The 24,209-nt window shown below is 50.7% G+C and overlaps 2 protein-coding genes across 2 annotated transcripts; one reads left to right on the forward strand and one right to left on the reverse strand.

Annotated features, from left to right (window-relative positions):
- Positions 1-336: 336 nt before the first annotated feature.
- Positions 337-10,075, reverse strand: LOC100759342 (HLA class II histocompatibility antigen, DP beta 1 chain). Its single transcript, XM_027388720.2, has 6 exons — positions 9,885-10,075; positions 5,961-6,227; positions 2,361-2,642; positions 1,744-1,854; positions 1,170-1,202; positions 337-601 (listed from the first exon to the last, which is right to left on the reverse strand). The coding sequence occupies exons 1-5, from the start codon at positions 9,967-9,969 to the stop codon at positions 1,174-1,176; spliced, it is 774 nt and encodes a 257-aa protein (XP_027244521.1). The 5' UTR covers positions 9,970-10,075; the 3' UTR covers positions 337-601; positions 1,170-1,173.
- Positions 10,076-12,522: 2,447 nt separating this feature from the next.
- On the forward strand, positions 12,523-20,319 carry LOC100759913 (RLA class II histocompatibility antigen, DP alpha-1 chain). Its single transcript, XM_035451697.1, has 4 exons — positions 12,523-12,742; positions 18,457-18,702; positions 18,936-19,217; positions 19,318-20,319. The coding sequence occupies exons 1-4, from the start codon at positions 12,661-12,663 to the stop codon at positions 19,596-19,598; spliced, it is 891 nt and encodes a 296-aa protein (XP_035307588.1). The 5' UTR covers positions 12,523-12,660; the 3' UTR covers positions 19,599-20,319.
- Positions 20,320-24,209: the final 3,890 nt, after the last annotated feature.

Genomic DNA, 24,209 nt, shown 5'->3' on the forward strand with positions numbered 1-24,209 from the left:
CTGCCCACTGAGGCAGCTACTGGGTCGTTCATAGCTTCACTTAAATTTAAATCATTTAAATTGAAATTAAGTGATGGACTCCTGACCCTCTGACTGCCTTGCTGTCAGACAGACAGACAGACAGACAGACAGACAGACAGACAGACACATTTGACAGCAGAGACTTCTGCTGGGGAGGGTGCTCCCTGCATTTTCTGAGGCCATGTTTGAGGTTAGGGTTTGGATCTGGAATATTTCTGGATCTGGAATATTTCCGCAAAGGCTCACGGGTCAATGGCTTGGTCCCTGACACAGTTTTGTTCAGAGGCGAGCAGTCACAAGGCCTGGTTTCTGTCAGAAGATTTACCCTTTGATGGATTTATTCCTATTTGTATTTATGTGTGCGTGTGCGTGCTCATGGAAGACGGAAGAGCATTTACAATGCCTTGCAGCTGGACTTACAGGCAGTTGAAAGCCGTCAGACACGGATGCTGGGACCTGGGCCAGGGTCCTCTGGAATTCTAGCAAGTGCATAACTGCTGAGCAGACTCTCTCCAGCCTCTGTTGATGGTTCATAGTTCATGGACTGCTAGGAGCTGGTGGACACCACGGCAGGCAGAACCTAGTTGGAGGGAGGGAGTCAGAGAGGATATGCCCTTGAAAAGTGTGTCTAGTTCCCAGCCCCCCTGTGTGTGCGTGTGCATGCACACGCGTGTGTGCACACACGTGACACAAAAAGAGCTTTGTTCTAAGCACTGTGGAGGGAAACAAGTCACCGTGTCTCTGACACCTCCTCCTCCTTTAAGTCCCAGGTCAGAGAAATTATGACCTTGTAAGACAGTGTTGAGGGCTGGAGAGAAGCCTCAGAGGTTAAGAGCACTTGTTACTCCTGCCAAGGACCCAGGTTCAGTTCTCAGCACCGGCATGGCGGCTCACCGTCATCTGTAACTCCAGTTCTAAAGGATCCAACAGGCACCAGGCATGCAGATGGCTCACAGACACACATGCATAGAGGCACTCACTCGAAAAATAAAACTAAATCGATATTCTTTAAAGAACAACTTACCCCAGCTTCCTTCCTCAGTGGTGGGAACCCCACTCCTCCCCCACGCTCCCTTGGGAGCTGGGCCAGAGAGGGGAGTTCAGGCCTGAGATCTTCTGACCACGAAGAGACAGACACAGCATCTTACCTGCTCATGGAGATCCTGGAGCTCTCAGCTGAGCTGAATGAGGGGGTAAAGGGGATGTATTCAGCCATTAAATCTCCTTAGATGGCGAGAGACCCTTGCTATCCCACCTTCCTCTCCTTCACTGTGTGTTCCCAGGCTCATGCCTGGGGACCTTCTGATGTAATGGTCACACCCCAGGCTGGGGTTTCCTTTTTCCCTACAGGACAACTTTGCTCTGATACCAATTCCAGTGGCTTCTAGAACTCTCCAGCACACTTTTATACCTTAGGCCCTTCTGTGAATGGGAGGGTGTATCAGGGAAAGGCTAGCCCCAGCCACCTGCCATGGTTCTAGGCTAGCCCCAGCCACCTGCCATGGTTCTAGGCTAGCCCCAGCCACCTGCCATGGTTCTAGGCTAGCCCCAGCCACCTGCCATGGTTCTAAGCTAGCCCCAGCCACCCGCCAGATTTCTGTATTTCACATCTTTGGTGTCTGTTCTAAGTCCAAGTCTCACTGTGTAGCCCAGGCAGGCCTTGAACCTGCGACCCTCCTGCCATTGCTGCGGTCGGAGGCTGCTCCTCCACACACTTCTCACCCTTCTTGCACCTCAGGTGCATGGTGGTGCCCACCGCCAGGAAGATGAGTCCAAGAACCAGGCCACACACTCCCGTCAGCATCTTGTTTCTGGCAGAGTCAGACCGGACCTCTGGAAAGGAGATCCAGGGTTTGCATCCTGCCCAGCAGGCACACACTCCCTACTGCCCTCTGGTAGGGATGTGGGGTACCAGTATGAAGGTCACCGAGAGGGACACATCATGGGGAGGAAAATGAAGGAGGACTCTGAGATCCTGACCTAGGCTGGTGTCGTAATGGACATGGGCATGGGTTCTGGCAGCTGCCTCTCAGAACAAGGACAGACTACAGACAGAATGCGGAAGTCATGCCTGGTGTGAGGGCATAGCAGGGGATGTCTGCTTCCCTGGACTTCCTGACAAGCGCAGATCCGGTATCCTCAACGTCCGCAGGCCAGGGACAGGCTCTCCTCTCATGTCTCCAGCTCAGAACCAACCTCGGGGGTCTCCAGGAATCATGGGGTGATCAGGGGGCAATCAGGACCCAGCCTACAAACACCCACGGCAGGACCTTGGACCTTGTACAGGTGCTGCCAGCTCTTCAGAGTGTGGATGGAGAAGGGTCCCCAGGGTGACTCACTCCACTCCACGGTGATGGGGCTCTGCAGGCTGGGGTGCTCCACGTGGCAGGTGTAGACGTCTCCACCCTGTGGGGTCATCTCCAGCATGACCAGAATCTGGAAGGTCCAGTCCCCATTTCGGATCAGGTTGGTGGACACCACCCCAGCAGTTTCTTCCTGGCCATTCCGGAACCAGCGGACTTGAATGTTGCCCGGGTAAAAATCTGTTGCGTGGCAGACCAGCAGGCCATGGTGCTGCAGGGCCACCTTCTTGGAGGGTGACACATGCACCTTAGGCTGGACTAGGGGTGGGAAAGGAGCAACGTGTGAGAGTGAGATTCTGTGGGACACGCCTTTAATCCCAGCACTCGGGAGGCAGAGGCAGGCGGATCTCTGTGAGTTCAAGGCCAGCCTGGTCTACAGAGTGAGTTCCAGGACAGCCAGGAACAAATGGGGAGACATTTTTTTCTCCCCAGTGGTGAGACTCGGGCCTTTTCAACATTTTGTCATGGTGAGAAGGATGTAGGATTCACTCAGATTAATTTCTTTGTAGATTAATTTTTAAAGATTTATTTATATTATTTTATGTGTATGAATGTTCTGTGTACCATGTGCATGCCTGGTGCCCTTGGAGGTCAGAAGAGGATGTTGGATCCCTCAGAACTGGAGTTACAGATGGTTGTGAACCACCATGTGGTTGCTGGGAATTGAACCTGGGTCCTCTGTAAGAGCAGCCAGTGCTCTTACCCACTGAGCCATCTCTCCAGCTCTCAAATAATTCCTTGAAGTTAATGTGCAGACAAAAGCATTCTTTGGCTTTCCAATAGAGTAGTTTTTAAACATTTAAAAAATGTAATTGTTTATATGTGGGTTTGTGTGTGGGTTTGTAAAGATGAATGCGGTGCCTGAGGAGGCCAGAAATCACAGGTGGTTGTAGCATTGTCATGGATGCTGGGAACCAAACTTGGGTCCTCTGCTAGAGCAATCCTCACTCTTAAACGGGAGCCATCTTCCCAGCCCATCCCTAAGCTAATACACGAGACAAGTCTGATGTGACTCAGAAAACCACTCTATGTATTTTACAGCCTCGGGTTTGTGTAACCTCCAAGATCTCGCCATTCACAGCAGCCCCTTTGGAACAACACTCTGAGGTCTGTGTGTGGGAATCCTCACCCATCCCCAAATTTCTCTTGTTTTGGGGTGCTCAGGAAGCCACAGATGATGTCTCTGCGTCTCTCTCCTTGCCTTTTCCTTGTCCACTTCTCTGATGCTCAAACTCAGCATCCATGCTGCTGTCCACTTCCTGTGACCTCCAGAGAGTCGCTACTTTTGACGTCTGCCACTCCCCTCAGAGGCCAGAAGCCAACAGTCTGACCTGCAGAAAGGCTAGTGCAGGGGATTTCCACACCACAGAGTCCTGGCCCCAAGCCCTTGTAGTTTCCAGTTTCTACATGGGGACACGCTTCTCACAATGTCCATTGTCTCCCCAGCTCTTGGCCTCAGGTCAAGCTGCCCACACCACCGGCCTTCTGCAGCTCAAGCCGATGCTCTTTTGGAGGCACTTTGGTCACTTTTACAAGCTGACAGTTCCTCAGTTGACTCCTTCCTGAGTTGTGATTTGTGAATTAAGACACAATCCCCTCCCTTTGAACTCCTGGACTTCAAGTTTGTCTGTTTTGTGCCAGATACTTTACCTGCAGTAATACAACTGACTTCTAGAGGGCTCTAGAGCTAAATCTACTTACAACTTAAAAAACGAGATTTCCCATGTCCTAAGGCTGCATGCTGAATGGCCACTAAACATCTGTATGATTATTTCTAGAATCTTGTCCGTTATCCACACTAGAATTTTAGTCCGGATGGGTGCAGTGATGCAGTCCTGGGAGTCCAAGCATTCCCGAGGCTTAAAGGGGGAAAAAGTCATAATTCAAGGGCAACCTGAGTTACAGGGATGCTTTCTCAAGGGGCGGGGGATGGAGATGGCTCAGTGGTTAAGAGCAGTAGCTGCTCTAGCAAAGGATCCAGGTTCAATCCCCAGCACCCACATAGCAGCTCACAACCATCTATAACTCCAGTCACAGGGAACCTGACGCTCTCTTCTGGCCTCCACAGGCACCAGTACAGACATGGTGTTGCACAGACAGACAGACATGCAGGCAAAACACCTGTACACATAAAATAAAAATTTTAAAAATTTCATAGCCTTAATCATTTTGTTTTCTTTTTTGCTAATTATTTGGTTATTTATTTTGAGTAATTTTAAGATTAAACTACAAAGGTATTTCCTCTCTTATAACTGATGCTGCAATTACTATGGCTAGCATGATATTTCCCTATCCACTGCTCTAACTCCAGCTCCTCCTCTTCCCAGCTCAGTTAATGCTCTGAAAACACAGCTGCAGTTCCATGTGGTGCACACCCAGCTGTAATTCCAGGACTTCCTTGAGGCCGGTGGATGGCTCTAGTCCTACCTGGGCTACACAGTGCAACAACAACCACCCTCAGGCTCTGCCAGCACTTCTCTGTCACACCATCATCCCTGGGACACTAACTGAAAACCTTCCAGATCTCAGCACCATCAAGTGTAGATCTGGGCAGTGGTTCTGGGGAATCTGCTGAGCAGAGCAAGTCTAGGACAGTCAGGTTGGAGAGATTCACCCGGGGCTCTCTGCATCCTGGTCAGTGAGCACACTGAAGGATGCCAGCCTGCAACTAAGGGCAAACCCTGTGCTTTGGGTACCACCTCAGCTAGTACTCTGTCATCTTTTCTAGCTCAGGTCACTGTCCTAACTCCTTCCCATTCTGTCTGGATTCTCACTCATTCCCGGGAGCCAGGGCTTAGCCCATGGCTGGGATCCAGGTTTCCAAAGGGAGTGTTAAGGGCATGTCCCCACTCACTCTCCCCCTGTGCCTGTGGAGCCCCCCTTCTCCCCTGGCTTTTGGTCCCTCAGGTCCCCTCAGGATGCTCACCAGGCTCCTTTACTCCAAAAGCGGAGGGGGAAGCAGCCAGGGACCTTTTTTCCCAGCCGTGCAAAATCCTGCACAGCTCCCACCCCTTCCTCCCTCACTCTCTGACCACCTGGTCTACCTGTCTGTCAGCTCTCTCTGGCTTTCCAACCCCCAACTTCTGCCCACTTACTTCCTGAAGCTGTTGGTCCTACTGTTGTCTGTCACTCTCTCCCTGTGACACTCCTCTGCCCTGTCTCCGGCTCCTCACAGAGACTGCTCTTAGCCAGCGCCAGTCCCGGTCCTCAGCTTTAATTCTCTTTATTGACTGATCTCCTCCCTAGATGACCTCACTCAGCAGACTTTCCTACACCTGTCCTTGAGGCCTGAGTCCCCATTGTCCCCTTGTGTCTCCTGTACAGCCTGTCCTACTGGGAAATGCACTTGCAGTCCATTTCCCCACAGTACCCTGCGATTGTCCCATGGCCCGGCTCCCTTCACCCCGCAGCAGTCTGGTCACCAGACATGACAAGGCTCTTGACATTCCCCACTCCCACCTCTGTGTCTTGCTTTGCAGGGTTGGCCCTGGCCCCTTGACCCCAAGGCTCCGCCTGCCCCACCAGGTCGGTCCCCCGGGCTGCTGGCCTTGCTCTCCGAGCGCGCGCGGCCCTCACCTCGGCGTTTCACGGTGAAGCCCTGGTTCAGCTCGTAGTTGTGTCGGCACACCGTGTCCACCTCGGCCCTCCGTCGCTCCATGTACTCCTTCTGGCTGTTCCAGGACTCGGCCCACGGCCGCCCCATAGCGGTGAGCGCCCGGAACTCGCCCACCGTGCTGTCGAAGCGCATGAACTCCTCACGGTCCAAGATACATCTCATGACGTAGCGCTGAGTCCTGTTGTCCTCCGCGTAGCACTCGTGCAGTGCGCGCAGCAGGTGGTTGTCTGCGGGCACCAGAAGCCAAGTCCCGGGGTGCTGGGAACCAGCCCTTTTCTCGCTGTCTCTCCCCTTCTTTCTCTCCCCTGTCATCTCTCTTCATCTCTCCTTTCTCTCTTCCCTCTACCAATTTCTCTCCTCCCCTTTCTGTCTTTCTCTCCCCCACCCCAAGTTCAATTAGTGCTGTCCGTGTGTGCATGGCTGTGGGGCCATCCACTAGAGCATGTGGCACCCACCAATGACAGCGCATTCAAAAATAAATGATTATGGAGGATGGACAGGGGCTGGGTGGTTAAGGGCACTTGCTGCTCCTGCAGAAGACCTGCACCCAGATGGTGGCTCACAACCGTCTGGAACTCCAGTTCCAAGAGATCAAAGCCTGCGTCTTAGTCTAAAAGTCCATGTGCCTCCATGTGGGAAGACAGGATCTTAAACTGTGTGGACTGTGTGTGTCAGAGGTGCCATGATAAAATTCACCTCGTTACCTAATAACTTAAAAAAACGACCAGGGCTGGAGAGATGGACAGAAGTTAAGAATGCTTCATGCGCCGGGCGTTGGTGGCGCACATCTTTAATCCCAGCACTCGGGAGGCAGAGGCAGGCGGATCTCTGTGAGTTCAAGACCAGCCTGGTCTACAAGAGCTAGTTCCAGGACAGCCTCCAAAGCCACAGGGAAACCCTGTCTCGAAAACAAAAACAAAAAACAAAAAAGAATGCTTGATGCTCTCAAAGAGGATTTGGGGTCAGTTGCCAGTGCCCATAGGGCTGCTCACAACCATCTATGATTCCAGTTCCAGGGAATCCAGTGTCCTCTTCTGACCTTCCTGGGTACTAAGGACACATATGGTGCACATCAAACATACAAGCAAAGCATCCACACACACAAGTAAATAAAAATACATGAAATTCTTTTCTTTCTTTCTTTCTTTCTTTCTTTCTTTCATTTTCTTTCTTTTTTTTTTTTGTTTTTTTTCTAGACAGGGTTTCTCTGAGTAGCTTTGGAGCCTATCCAGGCACTTGTTATGTAGACCAGGATGGCCTCAAACTCACAGAGATCCGCCTGCTTCTGCCTCCAGAATGCTGGGATTAAAGGTGTGCGCCACCAATGTCCTGCATGAAATTAACTTTTAAAAAGACATGGTACGGCAGTATGGTATCTCTCACCTGAATGAAATCCCAGTGCTAAGTAGGCAGAGGCAGGATGGTTGCTGTAAATCTTGGGACAGCTTGGTCTAGGGGTGGAGTGGGTGGGATACTGCCCTGGACCTTAATCACTGAAAATCGCTGCAGCAGAGCCCTAGTGGGTCTCTTCGTTCCTAGGGGCACGGGCCCCATAACTATTATAAAAAGGGACATGGGAACCCTCCCTCTCTTCCTAGGTGCTGCCAGCAGTGTGGGTGCATTCTGTTTGCCCTGTGTGAGGCTCTGTGGGTCTGTCTATTCTTACACATACAGGAGAAATGGAGATGGTGTGGTTGTTTTCATGTTCCACTCCCCTGAAAATCAGCAACTCAAAGCAAACCCTGCCTTCTTTCTGCGTCCACCAATGGGCTCCAACGCAATTCGCCCAGATCCGAAGAGAAAACGGAAGGTGTGTTTGTACCACAAGAGGGCGCTCTAAACCGTTCATTAACGTGTTTTATAACCTGGGACTGGCTGGGAGCAGCTTGGCAATGGAGGCTTGCCTTGGGTTCATTCCCAGCACTGCACGTAATAAACACATAAGCTAAACTAAACTAAACTAAATTAAACTACAAACTATTGCTTCATTTAAAAGGATGCCAGGTGTTGGTGTGGTGGTGCATGCCTGTAATTCCAGCACTTGAGAAGCTGAGGCAGGGGCATTGTGGAGAGCTGGATACTCATAAGAAAAAAAGAGGATATGTGAAGTTAAAGGATCAAGTCTGCTCCATCTCACAGCTTCCGAGGCTGCACTATGAGCACACTGGTGGGACTCCCGATGCATTTATGCTTGTTAATTAATTAACTTTTTCCCCCTATCGTGTCAGGGTGTGACAGAGATGAACTGGGAGGGGCTGAAGCCAAAGACAAGAGCCCAGAACCCAGACAAACCTGCACTGTTTGCTGTAGTTACAGACACTGGGAAGCCCCGTGAGGTCAAGAGCAGCAAGCCTGGCGTGCAGGTGCAGGGAGAGAGGACTATGGGATGCTCTGGTGTTTCCCTGTTACCATAGTGATGCCAGAACAACTGGCTCATCCTGGTGGGCTCAGGAGGACCTGCTCGGCTGGGCCAGAGGGCAGAGGGGAGGGTGGGAAAGCCTACCGGTGCTGTAATAGCCACAGCCACACTCTACTCAGCAGTCCTGACCTGCCTCCCTGGCAGGTGTCTCTCACTCAGCCCAGAGCCCGGTGCCATCACTTCTGACTCAATTCTGCGCACACTCTCTACCCCTTTCCAGCCACCTGCCTCTCCTTGTCTGCCTGCCCCACGCGGGATGTGGTTCTTATCATTTTAATCCATTAGTTATTATTTCTCCTCATTTATCAACAATAACTTTTTAGGGGGGGAGGCTGTTTAGAGACAGGGTTTCTCTGTGGCTTTGGAGGCTGAATAACTAATGTTTTTACAAGCAAGGAAAACAAATTTAAAATTTTTCTTTGGCAGAACTTCACTTTTGTAAGTTATCCATGAAGCAGGTAAAGTTGAAGATTGCAGGGCCTCCCTCCCCTGCTGCCGATATCCACCCCTTCCCGGTGACATCACTCTCCCATTCCCAAGACCTTGAAGGCACAGCTCCCACAGCTGAACAGTCCCTTTTAGTTGGGTCTCACAGGCTTCTGTGACCAACAAGGACAGGTTCTGGCTTCCTCCCAGCAAGTGCACCTGATGTCACAGGAGAAACCCTGAGGCCCCAGGGCTCTAATGCACTTATTCCAGAAAAACAAGGCAAAATGAGGACACTGCATTTTAGGCCCATCCTGGGATGTGGTAAACTTAGTGCTTGCAGCTCTTCCTACAGTGCTCGCTGTAAATTTGGAAATGGAAGAAGCTTCCTGAGACATGCTGGATCCCTTCAGCCACAGAATCACACACGCCATGGGGACGTGAGGCTGGCCTTCCATTAGTGGGCTGTCTGGTTACCTATGCTCAGTCGTTCTCCTGAGGACCCTCATCTTGTCCTCCTGCAGTTCTCAGCCCACTCCAAGAATCGCGAGGGTCTCGGGAAGTTAGCCTTCCACAAGAACACCACTGGGGAAGAAACACAGCCCACCTCACCTGCTCTCAATTAGTTGTCTAAGACGCAGACTCCCGCCCCACCCTGGAGGAGCAGAAGCCTCTCTCTCTCTCTCTCTCTCTCTCAACATTGAGTCAGTCAGGTGACCTGAGTGGGGAAACCCAGGAGGCTGAGCCTTCTGACCCCTCCGTAAACCTTGCCCTGTGAACATATTCTCGAACTCTAGGCCTGTTGTCTGTAGGACTTGCATGCCAACCCCTTAACACCTCTGCCTGGTTCACTATGTCTGTGTCCCTGGGAGTGGGGAAAACTGGCTGAACAGCAGTGGGGAGGTGAGCCTGCTTTTCTAGCTGGGGAGTAAGAACTCAGGCTGTGGGAGAAGCCCCACAGTATTTCTCACAGCATGGTCCTATAAGAGGAAGGTCCTGAGCCCAGGCCCTCCAGAGTCGCCACTGTGTTCCGTCTTACCTGGAGGGGCCCCTCCCTGGATCCCTCTGCTCAGCAACACCATCAAAGCTGCTACCCAGGGGCTCACAGGGATGCACAGGACCATCGTGGAGCTGGAAGGGTGGGGGCGATAAGAAAAGTAGTAGCCAGAGTTGGAGGACTCTCTAAGCTGGGCTTCTGGATGAACAACAGAGACTATGACGAAAGTTGTCTGCTACGACCCCAGAATCGGACAGAGTCTGAGGAACGATCCAATCAGGCTTGAGCTTCCTGTGAGTCACCAGTCACTGGGCAGATGGTGTGAGAGGCCTGACCACTTAGTGGGTGATGCAGGTGAGATGTCATCAGAGTCTAGAGGACAGTGATGCTTGCTTTAATGACCTGGGTGCTTGGTGAGATTTGGGGGAGAATGTGTTCTCTGCTCTGAGCACCACTGGACGTTCCGGATGCTGACCCATCTCTGGGACTGTTGCAACCCCTCTCTCGCCCTCACAGGATGGGATGGAGCAGGTGTCATCTTAGGGTGTGAAAGACCTTTCACTGGCATGATTTATGAAGAGTTTACTGTGAGCATCTCAGAATTCAGAATGAGTCCTGCATCTGTCTGCTTTACCTCTGCCCAAGGGCATGTTCAGGAGAATCTCCTACCATCATTGTCTTTCTCCCAGACATCTGTTGGTCCTGGAGAGTACAGGAGTCCCAGGGTACATCCCCAGAATATTGATAGGGGGTGGGGGTCAGCAGGACACCTTGCAGGGTCCTCGGACCTGGGAGTATGCCACACCTACAACTATGTAAATATGTGATTTTAAGGAGTTTTCTTTTGGGGGCTTTGACTGTCTGTATAATGGAGCCTATATGAACCACCTTACAGCAATATTGTTAAGGTCATGTGACAGAAATAGAGCTTAAACTGCTTCAAGACTGTCTACCCACAGGAAAAAGAACAGACTGGAAACCAAAGTGAGAAGCACAAACAACTACCAATGCCCGACCTCCTACAAAGTATCCGACTATGTCACGTTTATCACGAGTATTTTCACCAAGTTCCAAAGGGGTCATTCCCTACTTTATAATTTATAGAGGAATCTTGCAAGGCCACAAATTCTGATGAAGAAAACATTGTGTTGGCAGCATTTCCTTGTAGATATTAAAATGTAAACAGAACGTTGCCATATAGTCCTCCATCAAGAGAAGAAAATGATTATATAACACAAGGCGTCCACTGGGCATGCAGAATCTGTGAAACAAAACTTCCAATTCTCTAGAGGCGCTGGGGTTCCCAGCTGGAGTCTTCTTGTCACTCATCTGCTATAGACAGAGACACTTAACTCCCAGGTGCTCAGAATACAGGGTAGAAAGGGGGAGGAGTTTCATGGAGACAGGACCCCAGGGGTCATCCAGTTGGGACCGGGCTGACCCATCCCACCGACTGCCAGCAAGGAAACACTGACTGGATGTCCTGCACGGCTTCCATGACGTTGATCTCACACATGAGCTTCTTTGTCACCCAATCGAGGGCAGCCACATGACCCCGACGACCTCCTAATGCCAGGTGTCTGTGAGAGGAGAAGCAAAGGCAGCATTGATGAAGGGAGCGCCCTGACCTGACTGGAACCATTCAGTCAGTCCCACCCCAGCCCCTTGACAGACAGGAGGACGCGCTACTGTGGACAGTGACGACCAGACTCACACTGCGTAACTGAGGAAGGCACAGCTCCTGTAGCTGAGGAAACACAGCCATGTCTTAGTTCAGGAGTCACAGGAGGGGCCAGGGAGATGGCTCAGTCAGTAAAGAGCTGGCAGGGAAGCATAGCGTTAGGCCTGAGCCTGGACCCCAGCGCCAGAGGAAAGCATAGCGTTAGGCCTGAGCCTGGACCCCAGCGCCAGAGGAAAGCATAGCGTTAGACCTGAGCCTGGACCCCAGCACCAGAGGAAAGCATAGCGTTAGACCTGAGCCTGGACCCCAGCGCCAGAGGAAAGCATAGCGTTAGACCTGAGCCTGGACCCCAGCGCCAGAGGAAAGCATAGCGTTAGACCTGAGCCTGGATCCCAGCGCCAGGGAGGCCAAGACAGGGAGACAGTTCTTGCTGAACACCAGTCTAGGCAGCCAAGGAGCTCCAGGTTCAGTGAGGAACCCTGCTCAAAAATAAAGTGGATGGACTAAAGAAACGGCTCAGCGGTGAAAAACACTTGCTGCCCCCACAGAGAACACTGGGTTCAGGTCCCAGCACTCAAACAATGGCTCACAACTGTCAGTGACTCCAGTTCCGGGGATCCGGCACCCTCTCCTGGCCTCTGTGGGCACCGGGCACGCATGTGGTACAGACATGCGCACAGGTCAAACACTCCCACATAAAATAAAAGGGAAATGTTAGAAACAGAGGACAAAACATCAGAGATAATCTGATGTCAGAGGGCGGCAGTGACGTGGGGGACTTGGGAAGACTTTCTATCAAATAGTAGAACGTGGTACGAACATCGGGCACCAGGAGGGCAGGGTGTGTGCCTCACCTCTTCAAGTCTCCAGCTTCTGAAAACTCTTCCTCCTCTCTAGCCCCTTTACCTAGCAACAGCCAGGTCAGCTCTCCGGCTTCTCTGATTGGCTGACCCAGCCCCGGCCGATTTCCCCTGTCTTTTCACCCTCTGTCTTTTCACCTCCGTTGTCCGGCAATTGAAGCCCTGAAGCCCAGGTTCAGAGTCTCACCTGTCCCCAGTCTGCCTCAGTTCCTCATCTCTGTCCTGTGATCACGGCCGTCCGTCAGTGTAGATCCCCAACCTGTGCTCTGAGGAGAGAATGTTCCAGACCAAAGCTGAGGCCCTGGGAGCCTCCTTCCTGGCCTTCCTGCTGAGTCTCCCAGGATCTGGGGCCATCAAAGGTCAGGAGGATGGTGGGGGAGGGGGAGGTCTGGAGCCATCAAAGGGCAAAGGTCAGGATGATGGTGGGGATTTGGGGTCATCAAGGTCAAAGGTTAAGAGAATGGGGGGCCACAAGGTGGGACTAGACAGCTGTTTGCCCTCTCTAGAACGAGAGAGTTTGCAGGACTCAGTGCATCTCCCTCAAGCCTTCTTGTTCCCTTATTGAAGTTCACTTGGTCTCCTCCTGCTCTAATAATCATAAAAACAAAAGCAGTGGGGCAGTAGAGGTGGCTCAGAGGTTAAGAGCACTGGCTGCTCTTCCAGAGGACCCAGCTTCAATTCCCAGCACATACACTTCAGCTCACAACTGTCTGTAATTCCAGTGCCAAGGGATGTGACGCCCTCTTCTGGCCTCTGTTGGCACCACACACATGTGCTACACACAGGTAAACAATCAACATACACAAAATAAATCTTATAAAACACAGAAGCCACAATCACCATTTACACCTCACAGAAACCATCTGTGAAAATATTTTAGCCTCTCTCTGAGAGGTGAAAACAATGGAGCTAAAAAGATTAAAATATGTTCCAAAGTTGTTCCCTCAGTCAGGAGTCAAGGTTAAAATCCACACACAATGCTGATGGCAGACTGACTGACTGACTGCCCACGAGGACTTTACAGCTGAACCCGGCTGGGACCCCACAGCCCAGATCCTCAAGCCCCACTTTGTGTGGCTGCCTTGAGGAGACTCACAGGCGTGGATGCCCAGTGTGACACCTAGCAGAGCATTCCTCTTTGCCTCCCAGGGTCCTCCCACCTTCCAGGATCACTGAGGGTGGTTTGTGCCTTCTTCTCTCATGGGAGTAGAGTTTCACATTTTGTTAGTCTTGTGAGTCGGATCCTCAGCCAGCCAGGAGACTCTGACTACCTGGAGAGGTGTGGACTTGACAGCCACAAAGACCTGTGCTGTGTCTCCTGCTGATGCCAGGAAGCACCAAGCCCATGCATGGTGTCATCCAAAGGTGCAGAGGTGGGGAGGGCCAGGTGTGGGGGTGCACCAGGTGTGGGGTGCATCAGGTGGGGGGTCTACCAGGTGTGGGGTGTGCCTGGTGTGTGTGTGTGCCAGGTGTGGGGTGTGTCAGGTGTGGGGTGTGCCAGGTGTGTGTGTGTGTGTGCCATGTGTGTCAGGTGTGGCAGTGCATCAAGTGTGGGTGTGTGTATCAGGTGTGGGGATGTGCCAGGTGTGGGGATGTGCCAGGTGTGGGGTGTGCCAGGTGTGGGGATGTGCCAGGAGTGGCGTTGCCAGGTGTGAGGTGTGTGCCAGGTTTAGGGTGTGCCAGGTGTGAGGTGTGTGCCAGGTGTGGGGGTCTGCCAGGTGTGGGGTGCATCAGATGTGGGGTGTGCCAGGTGTGGGGTGTGTCAGGTGTGGGGTGTGTGCCAGGTGTGTCAGTGCACCAGGTGTGTCAGTACCAGGTGTGGGGTGCATCAGATGTGGGGTGTGCCAGGTGTGGGGTGTGCCAGGTATGGGGATATGCCAGGTGTGGGGTGTGCCAGGTGTGGGGTGTGTGCCAGGTGTGTAAGTGCACCAGGTGTGTCAGTACCAGGTGTGGAGTGCATCATGTATGCTGCTATGCCAAGTGTGGAGGTGCACACCTGGCGTGTGGGAAGCTGAGGCTGGAGGTTTGAGAGCTGGAGCAATCCTAGGCCTTTCTCAAACAACGCAGTTAAACAAACAAAACAAAGCTTTATAACAAATACAGCTGGCCCTTGTTCTAGTTCCTCTGTTGTTGTGACAAATACCCCAACAAAAAGCAATTTGGGGCCGGGTGGTGGTGGACACTTTAATCCCAGCACTCGGGAGGCAGAGGCTGGTGGATCTCTGTGAGTTCAAGACCAGCCTGGTTTACAGAGTGAGTGCCAGGACAGGCTCCAAAACAATACAGAGAAACCCTGTCTCGAAAAACAAGAAACAAAACAAAACAAAAACAAAAACAACAAAAGCAATTTGAGGAGGAAACAGGACATTTGGTGGAGAGTTGCAAGTTATAGTCCATCATTTCAAATAAGTCGAGGTAGGAACTCAATGAGTTAGTCACCTTATATCCTCAGTCAAGAACAAAGAATAAGCCCTGAGAGGCAATGGGGGGGGGGCAGCTCTGTGAGTTCAAGGCCAGCCTGGTCTACAAAGTGAGTTCCAGGACAACCACAGTGGTTACACAGAGGAACTTGTCTCAAAAAAAAAAAAAAAAAAGTTTACTGGGCACTGGTGGCACAAAGTCGCCCTTGCCTGTGCACAACACCCCGAATGGGTGCTGCCTGTGTAGCTCTCTTGTTGGATGCCTGTAACCTCTATCTGTAACCTTATAGCTTACAATCCTCTGAGGGGAGTCAGGGCAGGAACCTGGAGGCAGGAGCTGAGGCAGAGGTCATGGAGGAGTGCTGCTTACTGGCTTGCTCCTCAAAGCTTGTTCAACCTGCATTTGTTTGCTTTGTTTTTCAAAACGGGGTTTCTCTGTGTAGCCCTAGCTGTCCTGGAACTAGCTCAATAGACCAGGCTGGCCTTGAACTCAGAGAGACCCGCCTGCCTCTGCCTCCAGAGTGCTGGGATTATAGGCGTGCGCCACTGCTGCTTGGCAAGTGGAACACTTTTTCAAAGTGACAAAAGTAAAATAAGAGTGAGAGATCAAGGTAGATGATGATGATGGACAGATGGATGGACAGATAGATAATAGAGATAGATGATGGATGGATGGAGAGACAATAGAGATAGACGGATGGATGGACAGATAGATAATAGAGATAGATGATGGATGGATGGAGAGACAATAGAGATAGACGGATGGCTGGAGAGATAGATAATAGAGGTAGATGATGGATGGATGGAGAGACAATAGAGATAGACGGATGGATGGACAGATAGATAATAGAGGTAGATAGAGGGATAGATAATAGATATGGATGATGGATGATAGATACATACATAGATAGATAGATAGATAGATAGATAGATAGAGAGATAGATGATAGCTTATTCTGGCCAGCCTAGAATAGGAAAGTTACTCGGGACTTTTCTGCCTCTCTCCCTCACTTGTAGCATCCAGCCTCTTTAGCATCAATCAAATGCTTTTTTCCTTGCTTCTTCCTTTATGCTACTCACCTCCTCTTTTCCCATCGCTGAGGTCTTGCCTCTTTAGCCATCTACCTTTCAGGCTACACTCTATAGCCACCGAGCCCTTCCTAAATCACCAGTCTGATGTCACTCCCCATAAAATGTTTCAAAAGTTTGCTGGCTTTCAGGTTGACACTGAACTGCTGAGGTTGAGAAGTCTGTCTTGACCTCACTGGCCTGCTTCTTCCTGTCTCCGGCTCCCCATCTGAAGCTCACTGTGGAAGCCTCTGTGGTTCTCCAAAAGCCTTGACCATTCTTCCCGAAGTGGGAAATGACATTCCCCTTTGCCCACAGCTTCAGTCCAAGCGGTCCCTTCACGGAGAGCTGTGCCTTCCCAGAAGCAGTCAGTGCTTGCTGCAAGTTCTGTAGCCTGTAGTCTCTCTCTCTCTCTCCTTCTCTCTGTGTGTGTCTGTCTCTCTCTGTTTCTCTGTCTGTCTCTCTATCTCTGTCTGTCTGTCTGTCTCTCTCTCTCTTTCTCTCTCTCTCTCTCTCTGTGTGTGTGTGTGTGTGTGTGTGTGTGTGTGCGCGCGTGCGCGCACATTGGGATAGGGTCTCACTCTGTGACTCAGCCTCCCAAATGCTGGGCTTGCAAGCCAGAGCTACCATGCCTTGGTTTATAGAAAGTAGGTTTTTGGTATTTTTTTTCTGGATGGTGAGTTTTTAGTGTGAGAAGTCCTGAGACCTGAACCCCATGCAGGTTGATCAAGCACCCCACCTCTGAGTTGTTGAGGTCCCTCCAGATTTTTATACTTTTTATTTTGAGACCGTCCAGTACTAAATTGTCCAGACTGTGTTTGAAACTGAAATCCTTCTGCCTCAGCTGTAGCTGGGATTACTTGCCTGTGGCACTAGGGACATATGAAAATGGCCTTTGGAGGAATATAGATTGTGTCACATAAATTGTGTCACATCTGACTGATCTTTAGAACTCAGAATCTGTGTAAATGTTTAAAAAGTGTAAGCCAGGTTTTTAAAAACAATTAATTTATTTGTGTTTTATATACATTGGTGTTTTGCCCACATGTATGTCTGTATGAAGGTGTCAGATCCCCTGGAACTGGAGTTACAGACAGCTGTGAGCTGCTATGTGGGTGCTGGGAATTACACCCTGGTCCTCTGGAAGAACAGACAGTGCGCTTAACCACTGAACCATCTCTCCAGCTCCATGATTATCTTGCTTTGTTTTTGTTTTTCAAGACAGGGTTTCTCTATGTAACAGCCCTGGCTGTCCTGGAACTCACTCTGTAGACCAGGCTGGCCTCAAACTCAGAGAGCTCTGCCTGCCTCTCCTTTTTCACCTGTTTTATGAAGAAGATTCCTCTGGCTCATGAGGAACTTGAGAGTCTTCTGAGAGAACATTCTTGCTGTTGCTGTGTGCTCCAAGCACAGACACTCCTACTTGTTGGGGCCAGGGATCCATCCGAAGAGGCGGGGAATCCCAGCGGGGAATCCCAGCCCTCCCCACCCTCTTTCTCCACCATTCCAAGTCCAGAATGCTCACGTGTTCATCACGTTATTACTAATGATACCTTGTCTTGTGCTTGCTATGTCTTACAAACTAATAAAGACTAAGAAAAAAATCAAACTACACTGGTATTTCAAATTCAACAAGTTCTGTAACTCCATTAAAAACAAAAGCAAAAAAATAAAGATTTTTTTAAAATTAAAAACAACCTGAAAACGGGGGCTGGAGAGATGGCTCAGAGATTGGGAGCACTGACTGCTCTTCTAGAGGACCTGAGTTCAATTCCCAGCAACCACATGGTGGTTTACAACCATCTATAGTAAGATCTGGTGCCCTCTTCCGGTGTGTAAACATTCATGCAGGCAAAACACTGCATGATAAATAAATCTTAAAAAAAAGAAAGAAAGAAAAAAAGAAAAAACCCTGAAACTATTGTCAAAATCCACCGTGTTAGATTTAATGTGCTCAAGACTGAAAAAAAAAAAAAAGTGAAGTCAGGACATTAGCATCCACTGCAGGTGTGAACTTATGAACTAAAACAGAAACTCTGCGACCAGAAAGAGTACTGCAACAGTGTAACTTTCCCCTCAACTTTGTCTTTTCCGCCTGTTCTGAAATAAGGAGACCAGAGCACCTGCCCCGCCACCTCTGTGAGCTTAAGCCTAATTTCCCATCTATAGCTCTAGAACTGAGAGCTGTGGGGAGAAGACAGTTTCTCTCCTAGTTTCTCATCGCTGTGTGACTTGATGCAAGTCACCTACCCTCTCTGAGTTTCCTTGATTGCTTCTAAGACATCCACATGAGTCAAATACGTAGCCTACTAGCAGATGCCTGGTGCTCAGCACGTTCCCAGCAGAGGTTCCTGTCACTCCCAGGACCCCTGCAGAGTCATGGGGTTCCACCTGGGAATGAGCAGGGGCAGACTATCTTCCCCATTTACCTTCCCCCACCCGCCCCGCTGTTGGCTGGTGCTCCTTCTCCCCCCCATTTCCCTCTTTTGGCCTCTTCTGACTTTATTCATAAATCCAGCCATTCCCCTGCCTCACCACCAATAGCTGTTAGTTTGTCTCATTTTCCTTCCATCTTGTTTATACAGCGGACCACGTAGCAATGTATGACATATTTGCCCAGACGCAGAAGCCTTCGGGTGACTGCGTGTACGAGTTTGACGGGGATGAGCTGTTCTACGTGGATCTTGACAGGGAGGAGACGGTCTGGGGCCTGCGGGAGTTCAGCACAGTCTATGGCTTTGACGCCCAGGGCGCTCTGCCCTACATCCTCAGCCTGAAGGACAACTTGAGGGCCTTGATCCAGAGACACAACGTCACCCAGGTCCCCAGCGGTGGGTGTCTCTAGTTTCTTCCAATGGCCCTCGGCTCCCTGCTATGGGGGGGGGGGTGTCTTGGCTACTCTTCCCATTCAGGAGAGGTTGAGGGAGGGAGGCGGCTGAGTGGAAGGAGTCTCCCCGCTCTCACTCTGGACCCCATAGGTGACGTGAATTCTGAGCCTGGAACAGAAGACCCCGGGTGGGAGCTCGGTGACGACCCAGAGCTCACCAGGTCCGTCTCTTCCCAGAGCCTCCAGAGGTGACCGTGTTCCCCAAGAACCCAGTGGAGCTGGGCCAGCCCAACGTCCTCATCTGCCACATCGACAGATTCTTCCCCCCAGTGCTCAATGTCACGTGGCTTCGAAACGGGCAGCTGGTCACTGAAGGGACTTCTGAGACCGTCTTCCTGCCCAGCACAGAACTCAGGTTTCAGAAGTTCCACTACCTGACCTTCATCCCCACGGCCAAGGATGTGTATGACTGTAGGGTGGAGCACTGGAGCCTGGGCCAGCCGAGCCTGAGTCACTGGGGTAAGCAGCCCTCCTCCTCCACCGCTCACCCAAGCCTCTGATCCCCAGACCTCGTGCCCAGCATCCCAATGTCCTAACTGCATCTCTTCCTTTCCCTCAGAAATGCCGGAGCCACTCCAGGTGACCGAGACAATGGAGACTGTGGTCTGCGCCCTGGGCCTGGTGGTGGCCTTGGTGGGCATCGTCATTGGCAGTGCGCTCATCATAGGGGCTCTGCACTCCAGTCACGACCCCCGGGGCCCAGGGACCCGCGTGAGTGACTGTGCAGGTGAGGATGTTAGGATGCAGTCGACGACAGCGAGGGAGTCCACGCCTGCTGCGCAGAAAGGAGGGCGCATTCACATTGGTGGAGCAGACACGGATCTCATCTCTCGGTGGTGAGCTATCTGAGACACTGACAACCCGCCGAGAACCCCCGACGCCTGCTGTTACCCCTTCTCCATTTGAGGGTACTAACGTCACTGTAGTTTGACGCTTGAGACGAGCTCACAGCATGTATGTGCATAAGAGCAAAGCACCTTCACCAAGGCCACACAGGCTGTCTGGATCCCAAACAGCTTCCTCACTGTCCTGTGCTTCCGTGAGTGAAGAAAGAGACCAAGTTCAACCAAGGGTCTAGTCTTGGATCCAGACTGTCCTGCGCATGCGCATGCTTACGGACCCTTGGAGGGGTGGGGCAGCAAACCGGTGTTGCTATATTTCTCAACAGCCTGGACATCCCTCCCTGGGTTCCATAGCTCCAGCCTGGACACCCCTCCCTGGACGCCTCTCCCCTGGATATCTTCTCCCTGGGCTCCGCAGCTCCGGGTTCCTGCAGGAACACTTCGATGCCTCCTTCCAGAGCGTTCCTAAGAACAACTTTTCCTGTTTCTGAGCAGGGAGATTCAGTTTTGCTGGGTGGACCAGGTCTTTTACGACCTGTGTCTCGTGACAATGTGGCTTCAAGTGTCACAATGTGAACGGACACTGAGGGTTCCGGGCTCACTTTCGGGGAGAGTTTGAGAATTCGGGTTGGCCCTGGAGAGGGGACAACAGTAAAATTTACTTGGATGAAGACTTGTTTAGATGTAGTTTGCAATGGTTAGAGTCCCTAAGGGAGTAGATTGGGCCCTTCCTCTAGTTTGACTGTAATAAAACATCTTTTGGTGAACTTTCACTTCTTCGAATATATTAGTTAAAATTAAGACAGTATCTCACGGGTATTTTCAAATTCCGCCAATTTACAACTGGAAATGGAAATAAGAAAAATCCACACCCACCTTATGGGTCCTGGGAACCAGACCTGGGTCCTCTGCACGAGCAGCCAGTGCTCTTAACCTCTGGGCCATCTCTCCAGCCCTTCTTGTTTTGTTTTGTTTGTTTGTTTGTTTGTTTGTTGAATCTAGTCTCACATTTAATGCAATCTTCCTCAGCCTCCTCAGTGCTGGGATTACAGGTGTGAGCCACGATGCCTGACTCAAAGTCTTCTTATATTTAGAAATAAAAACATTCAGGCTAGGCGTTTGTGGCGCAGGCCTTTAATTCCAGCATTTGGGAGGCAGAGGCAGGTGGAACTCTGTGAGTTTGAGGCCAGCCTGGTCTACAGAGTGAGTTCCAGGACAACCAGGGCTGTTACACAGAGAAATCCTGTCTTGAAAAACCAAAAGCCAACCAACCAACCAATCAACCAACCAACAAAACCCACAAAGCTGCACTTGGGAGCCTCTCTTGATGAGTTGCTGGGAGGTTCCCATCTCAAAACCACTCAACCCCACTCACTACTACTAAACAAAGTTACCACAGTTATCCTGATTTCCCCGAAGACTTACCCACCCTTTGTTCTGCTGTCCCAGGGCTCCAGGCTCACTGGAGAGGAGACTAAGGTGGAGAGGACCTATGCAAGCTGAGCTGAGGCTATGAGGTGGCTTCTTCATTCATACAGACCTCTACCTAGAGAACTCTGCACCAGGCCTTGTTGTAGCCATAGGGGGGTGGAGGGGGGTAGGATCCCATCGGCTGGGCAACTTAACCCTCCAAGCTATGCTTTATAGCCAGAAGCTGTGACCATCTCCCTCAGAGCAGGACCCCTTATGCTCCGAGGAAAAGGCATCAAAGTGTTTTATTTACCAGAATGTAGGCTCACAAATGTTGCTCAGGAACCACTCCAGGCTAATCCCACTCAGTTGTGCACGGAATCCAGGAAGCTGTATTGGTTGAATAACTAATAGATACGAATTTTTTGAAAGATTTATCATTTATTTTTAAATTTTAAAAATGTACTATTTGGGAGTGTTTGTTTATGCACACATGCCATATGTGGTGTGGGCATGTGTCTGCACATATACATGGGATCCCGAGGATAATTCTGTGAAGTTGGACCTTTCCATTTTCACATGGGTTTCAGGAATTGGATTCAAATTGTGAGGCTTTCATGATCTTTACCTGCTGAGCCATTTTCTGGCCCAAAGTCAGAAGTGTATGTTTTTTGTTTTGAAAAAGATTTTTATGTTGATAAGTATAGTGTTTGCCTGGGTGTGTAGAGATCACATGTATGCAGTGCCCATAGCGGCCAGAAGAGGGCGTCCCATCCCTGGGAACTGGAGTTGCAGATGATGAGAGCCGCCTTGTGGGTGTCGAGAACCTGACCCAGATCCTCTGCAAGAGCAGGCATCTCTCCAGCCCCCCATAGGGATCCTTTTAAAGATTAATTTCAGTAACAAATAACTGTACATCTTTATGAGTGTGATGTGATATTCTGTTGTGTATGTACAATATGTAGTATTGAACTAGTAAATCACCACCCATCACCGCAAACATGTCATTCCGCTTTGTTGAGAACATTCAAAACCCTCCACCAGCTGTTCTGAGACAGTCGATTGCTATCTGTGGGTTGGCCACCCTCTCTCCAGCCCCTGTCCCCCCCAGCCCCTGACACCATCACTGGTTAGCCACCCTCTCTCCAGCCCCTGTCCCCCCAGCCCCTGACACCATCACTGGTTAGCCACCCTCTCTCCAGCCCCTGTCCCCCCAGCCCCTGACACCATCACTGGTTAGCCACCCTCTCTCCAGCCCCTGTCCCCCCAGCCCCTGACACCATCACTGGTTAGCCACCCTCTCTCCAGCCCCTGTCCCCCCAGCCCCTGACACCATCACTGGTTAGCCACCCTCTCTCCAGCCCCTGTCCCCCCAGCCCCTGACACCATCACTGGTTAGCCACCCTCTCTCCAGCCCCTGTCCCCCCAGCCCCTGACACCATCACTGGTTAGCCACCCTCTCTCCAGCCCCTGTCCCCCCAGCCCCTGACACCATCACTGGTTAGCCACCCTCTCTCCAGCCCCTGTCACCCCAGCCCCTGACGACATCATCTTTCTGCTCTCCATACCCACAGCATCAATCAATTTAGTGTCCACATGTGAGGACATGTGTCACTGTCTTCCGTTGTCATGCTTACTCCATTTAACATAATGTCCTTCAGGCTCATCCACGTGGCCTCATGTGACAGGACTTCACTTGTTATTTATAGCTGAGTAATATTCCATTGTACACGCACTATATTTCACCTGGTGGACACTGAAGTCACACTCTTTGTCTACATATAGTGTGTGTATGTGTGTGTTTGTATGATCGTGGGTGGACATGTGTGTGGTGTCTGTGCAAGAGTGGGCTCATGCATGTAGAGGCCAGAGGTGTCTTCCTCTTTCTCATGCTCCATCTCATTTCTTTTATTTTAGAGATGATTTATTTTATTTCTAATACTTGTGGTGATGTATTATTTATGATTTGTTAAAGCTTGCCTGAGGATTCAGAAAGCAAAGTCAGCCACAAACTATAGAGGCCAGGCAGAGGTGGCACACACCTTTAATCCCAGGACTCAGGAGACAGGCAGATGGGTCTCTCTGAGTTCAAGGCCACCGTGGCCTACACAAGAGTGAAGAGTGCAGAGGGGGCATTCAGTCTGAGAATTAGTCTCCAGTCATGTTGAGGAGAGACAGCAGTCATAGGCTTGGAGGCCAGCTCGTGGAGACAGGATCGCCCCTTTCAGCCTGAGGTAGAGGTAAGAGCTAGTGGCCGGCTGCTTTGCTTCTGATATTCAGCTTGAAGTCTGAACCCCAACATCAGTCTCTGGGTTTTTATTTTCTGTGTTATTTATTTTTATTTTGTATGCATTGGTATTTTGCCTGCATGTATGGTGAGTGAGGGTGTCGGGTCCCCTAGAACTGAAGTCACAGACAGTTGTAAGCTGCCATGTGGGTGCTGGGAATCGAACCTGGATCCTCTGGAAAAGCAGCTAGTGCTCTTAACCACTGAGCCATCTCTCCAGCTCCTGATTTATTTTATTTGTAAGTGTGTGTGTGTGTGTGTGTGTGTGTGTGTGTGTGTGTGTGTGTGCATGAGAGTACAGGTGCCCACGGAGACTTAGAGGCATCAGGTCCCCTGGAGCGGTAGCTATGGGCTGTTGTAAGCTGCCTCCTGTGGGCGCTGGTATCTAAACTCTGGTTCTCTGGCAGAGCCATTTCCATGTACCAGCTGGTTTTGTGTCAACTTGACACAAACTAGAGTCATCAGAGAGGAAGGAGTCCCAGTTGAGGAAATGCCTCTATGAGATCCAGCTGTAGGGAATTTTCTTAATTAGTGATCAGTGAGGTAGGGCTCAGCCCACTGTGGGTGGTGCTGTTGGTCCTGGGTTCTATAAGATGGTGGGTTAAGCAAACAATGTTGAACAAGCCAATAAGCAGCGTTCCTCCATGGCTTCTGCATCAGCTCCTGCCTCTGGGGTCCTTCCCTGTTTGAGTTCCTGTCCTGACTTCCTTCAGTGATGAACAGTGATGCTAAAGTGTAAGCCAAATAAACTCTTTTCTCCCCAACTTGCTTTTTGGTCATGATATTTTGTTGAAGCAATAGCAACCCTAAGACACCACCTTATTTTTTGAGATGGGGTCTCTCACTGAAACTGGAGTTCTCCTGTTTGGTTAGACTGACTGGCTGGTCAAAAGTTTCATGGTCTCTGCCCTA

This window comes from Cricetulus griseus (genome assembly GCF_003668045.3).
Source record: "Cricetulus griseus strain 17A/GY chromosome 1 unlocalized genomic scaffold, alternate assembly CriGri-PICRH-1.0 chr1_0, whole genome shotgun sequence".
NCBI classification, from domain to species: domain Eukaryota; kingdom Metazoa; phylum Chordata; class Mammalia; order Rodentia; family Cricetidae; genus Cricetulus; species Cricetulus griseus.

Excerpts from the sequence above, each read along its gene's own strand:
- LOC100759342 (XM_027388720.2), bottom strand. The coding sequence starts at position 9,969 with ATGGTCCTGTGCATCCCTGTGAGCCCCTGGGTAGCAGCTTTGATGGTG. Across the intron at positions 6,228-9,884 it reads CCAGGGAGGGGCCCCTCCAG|ACAACCACCTGCTGCGCGCA; the intron begins GTAAGACGGAAC and ends TGGTGCCCGCAG. Across the intron at positions 1,855-2,360 it reads CCCCATCACCGTGGAGTGGA|AGGTCCGGTCTGACTCTGCC; the intron begins GTGAGTCACCCT and ends TCTCCTTTCCAG.
- LOC100759913 (XM_035451697.1), top strand. The coding sequence starts at position 12,661 with ATGTTCCAGACCAAAGCTGAGGCCCTGGGAGCCTCCTTCCTGGCCTTC. Across the intron at positions 12,743-18,456 it reads AGGATCTGGGGCCATCAAAG|CGGACCACGTAGCAATGTAT; the intron begins GTCAGGAGGATG and ends TTGTTTATACAG. Across the intron at positions 19,218-19,317 it reads GCCGAGCCTGAGTCACTGGG|AAATGCCGGAGCCACTCCAG; the intron begins GTAAGCAGCCCT and ends CCTTTCCCTCAG.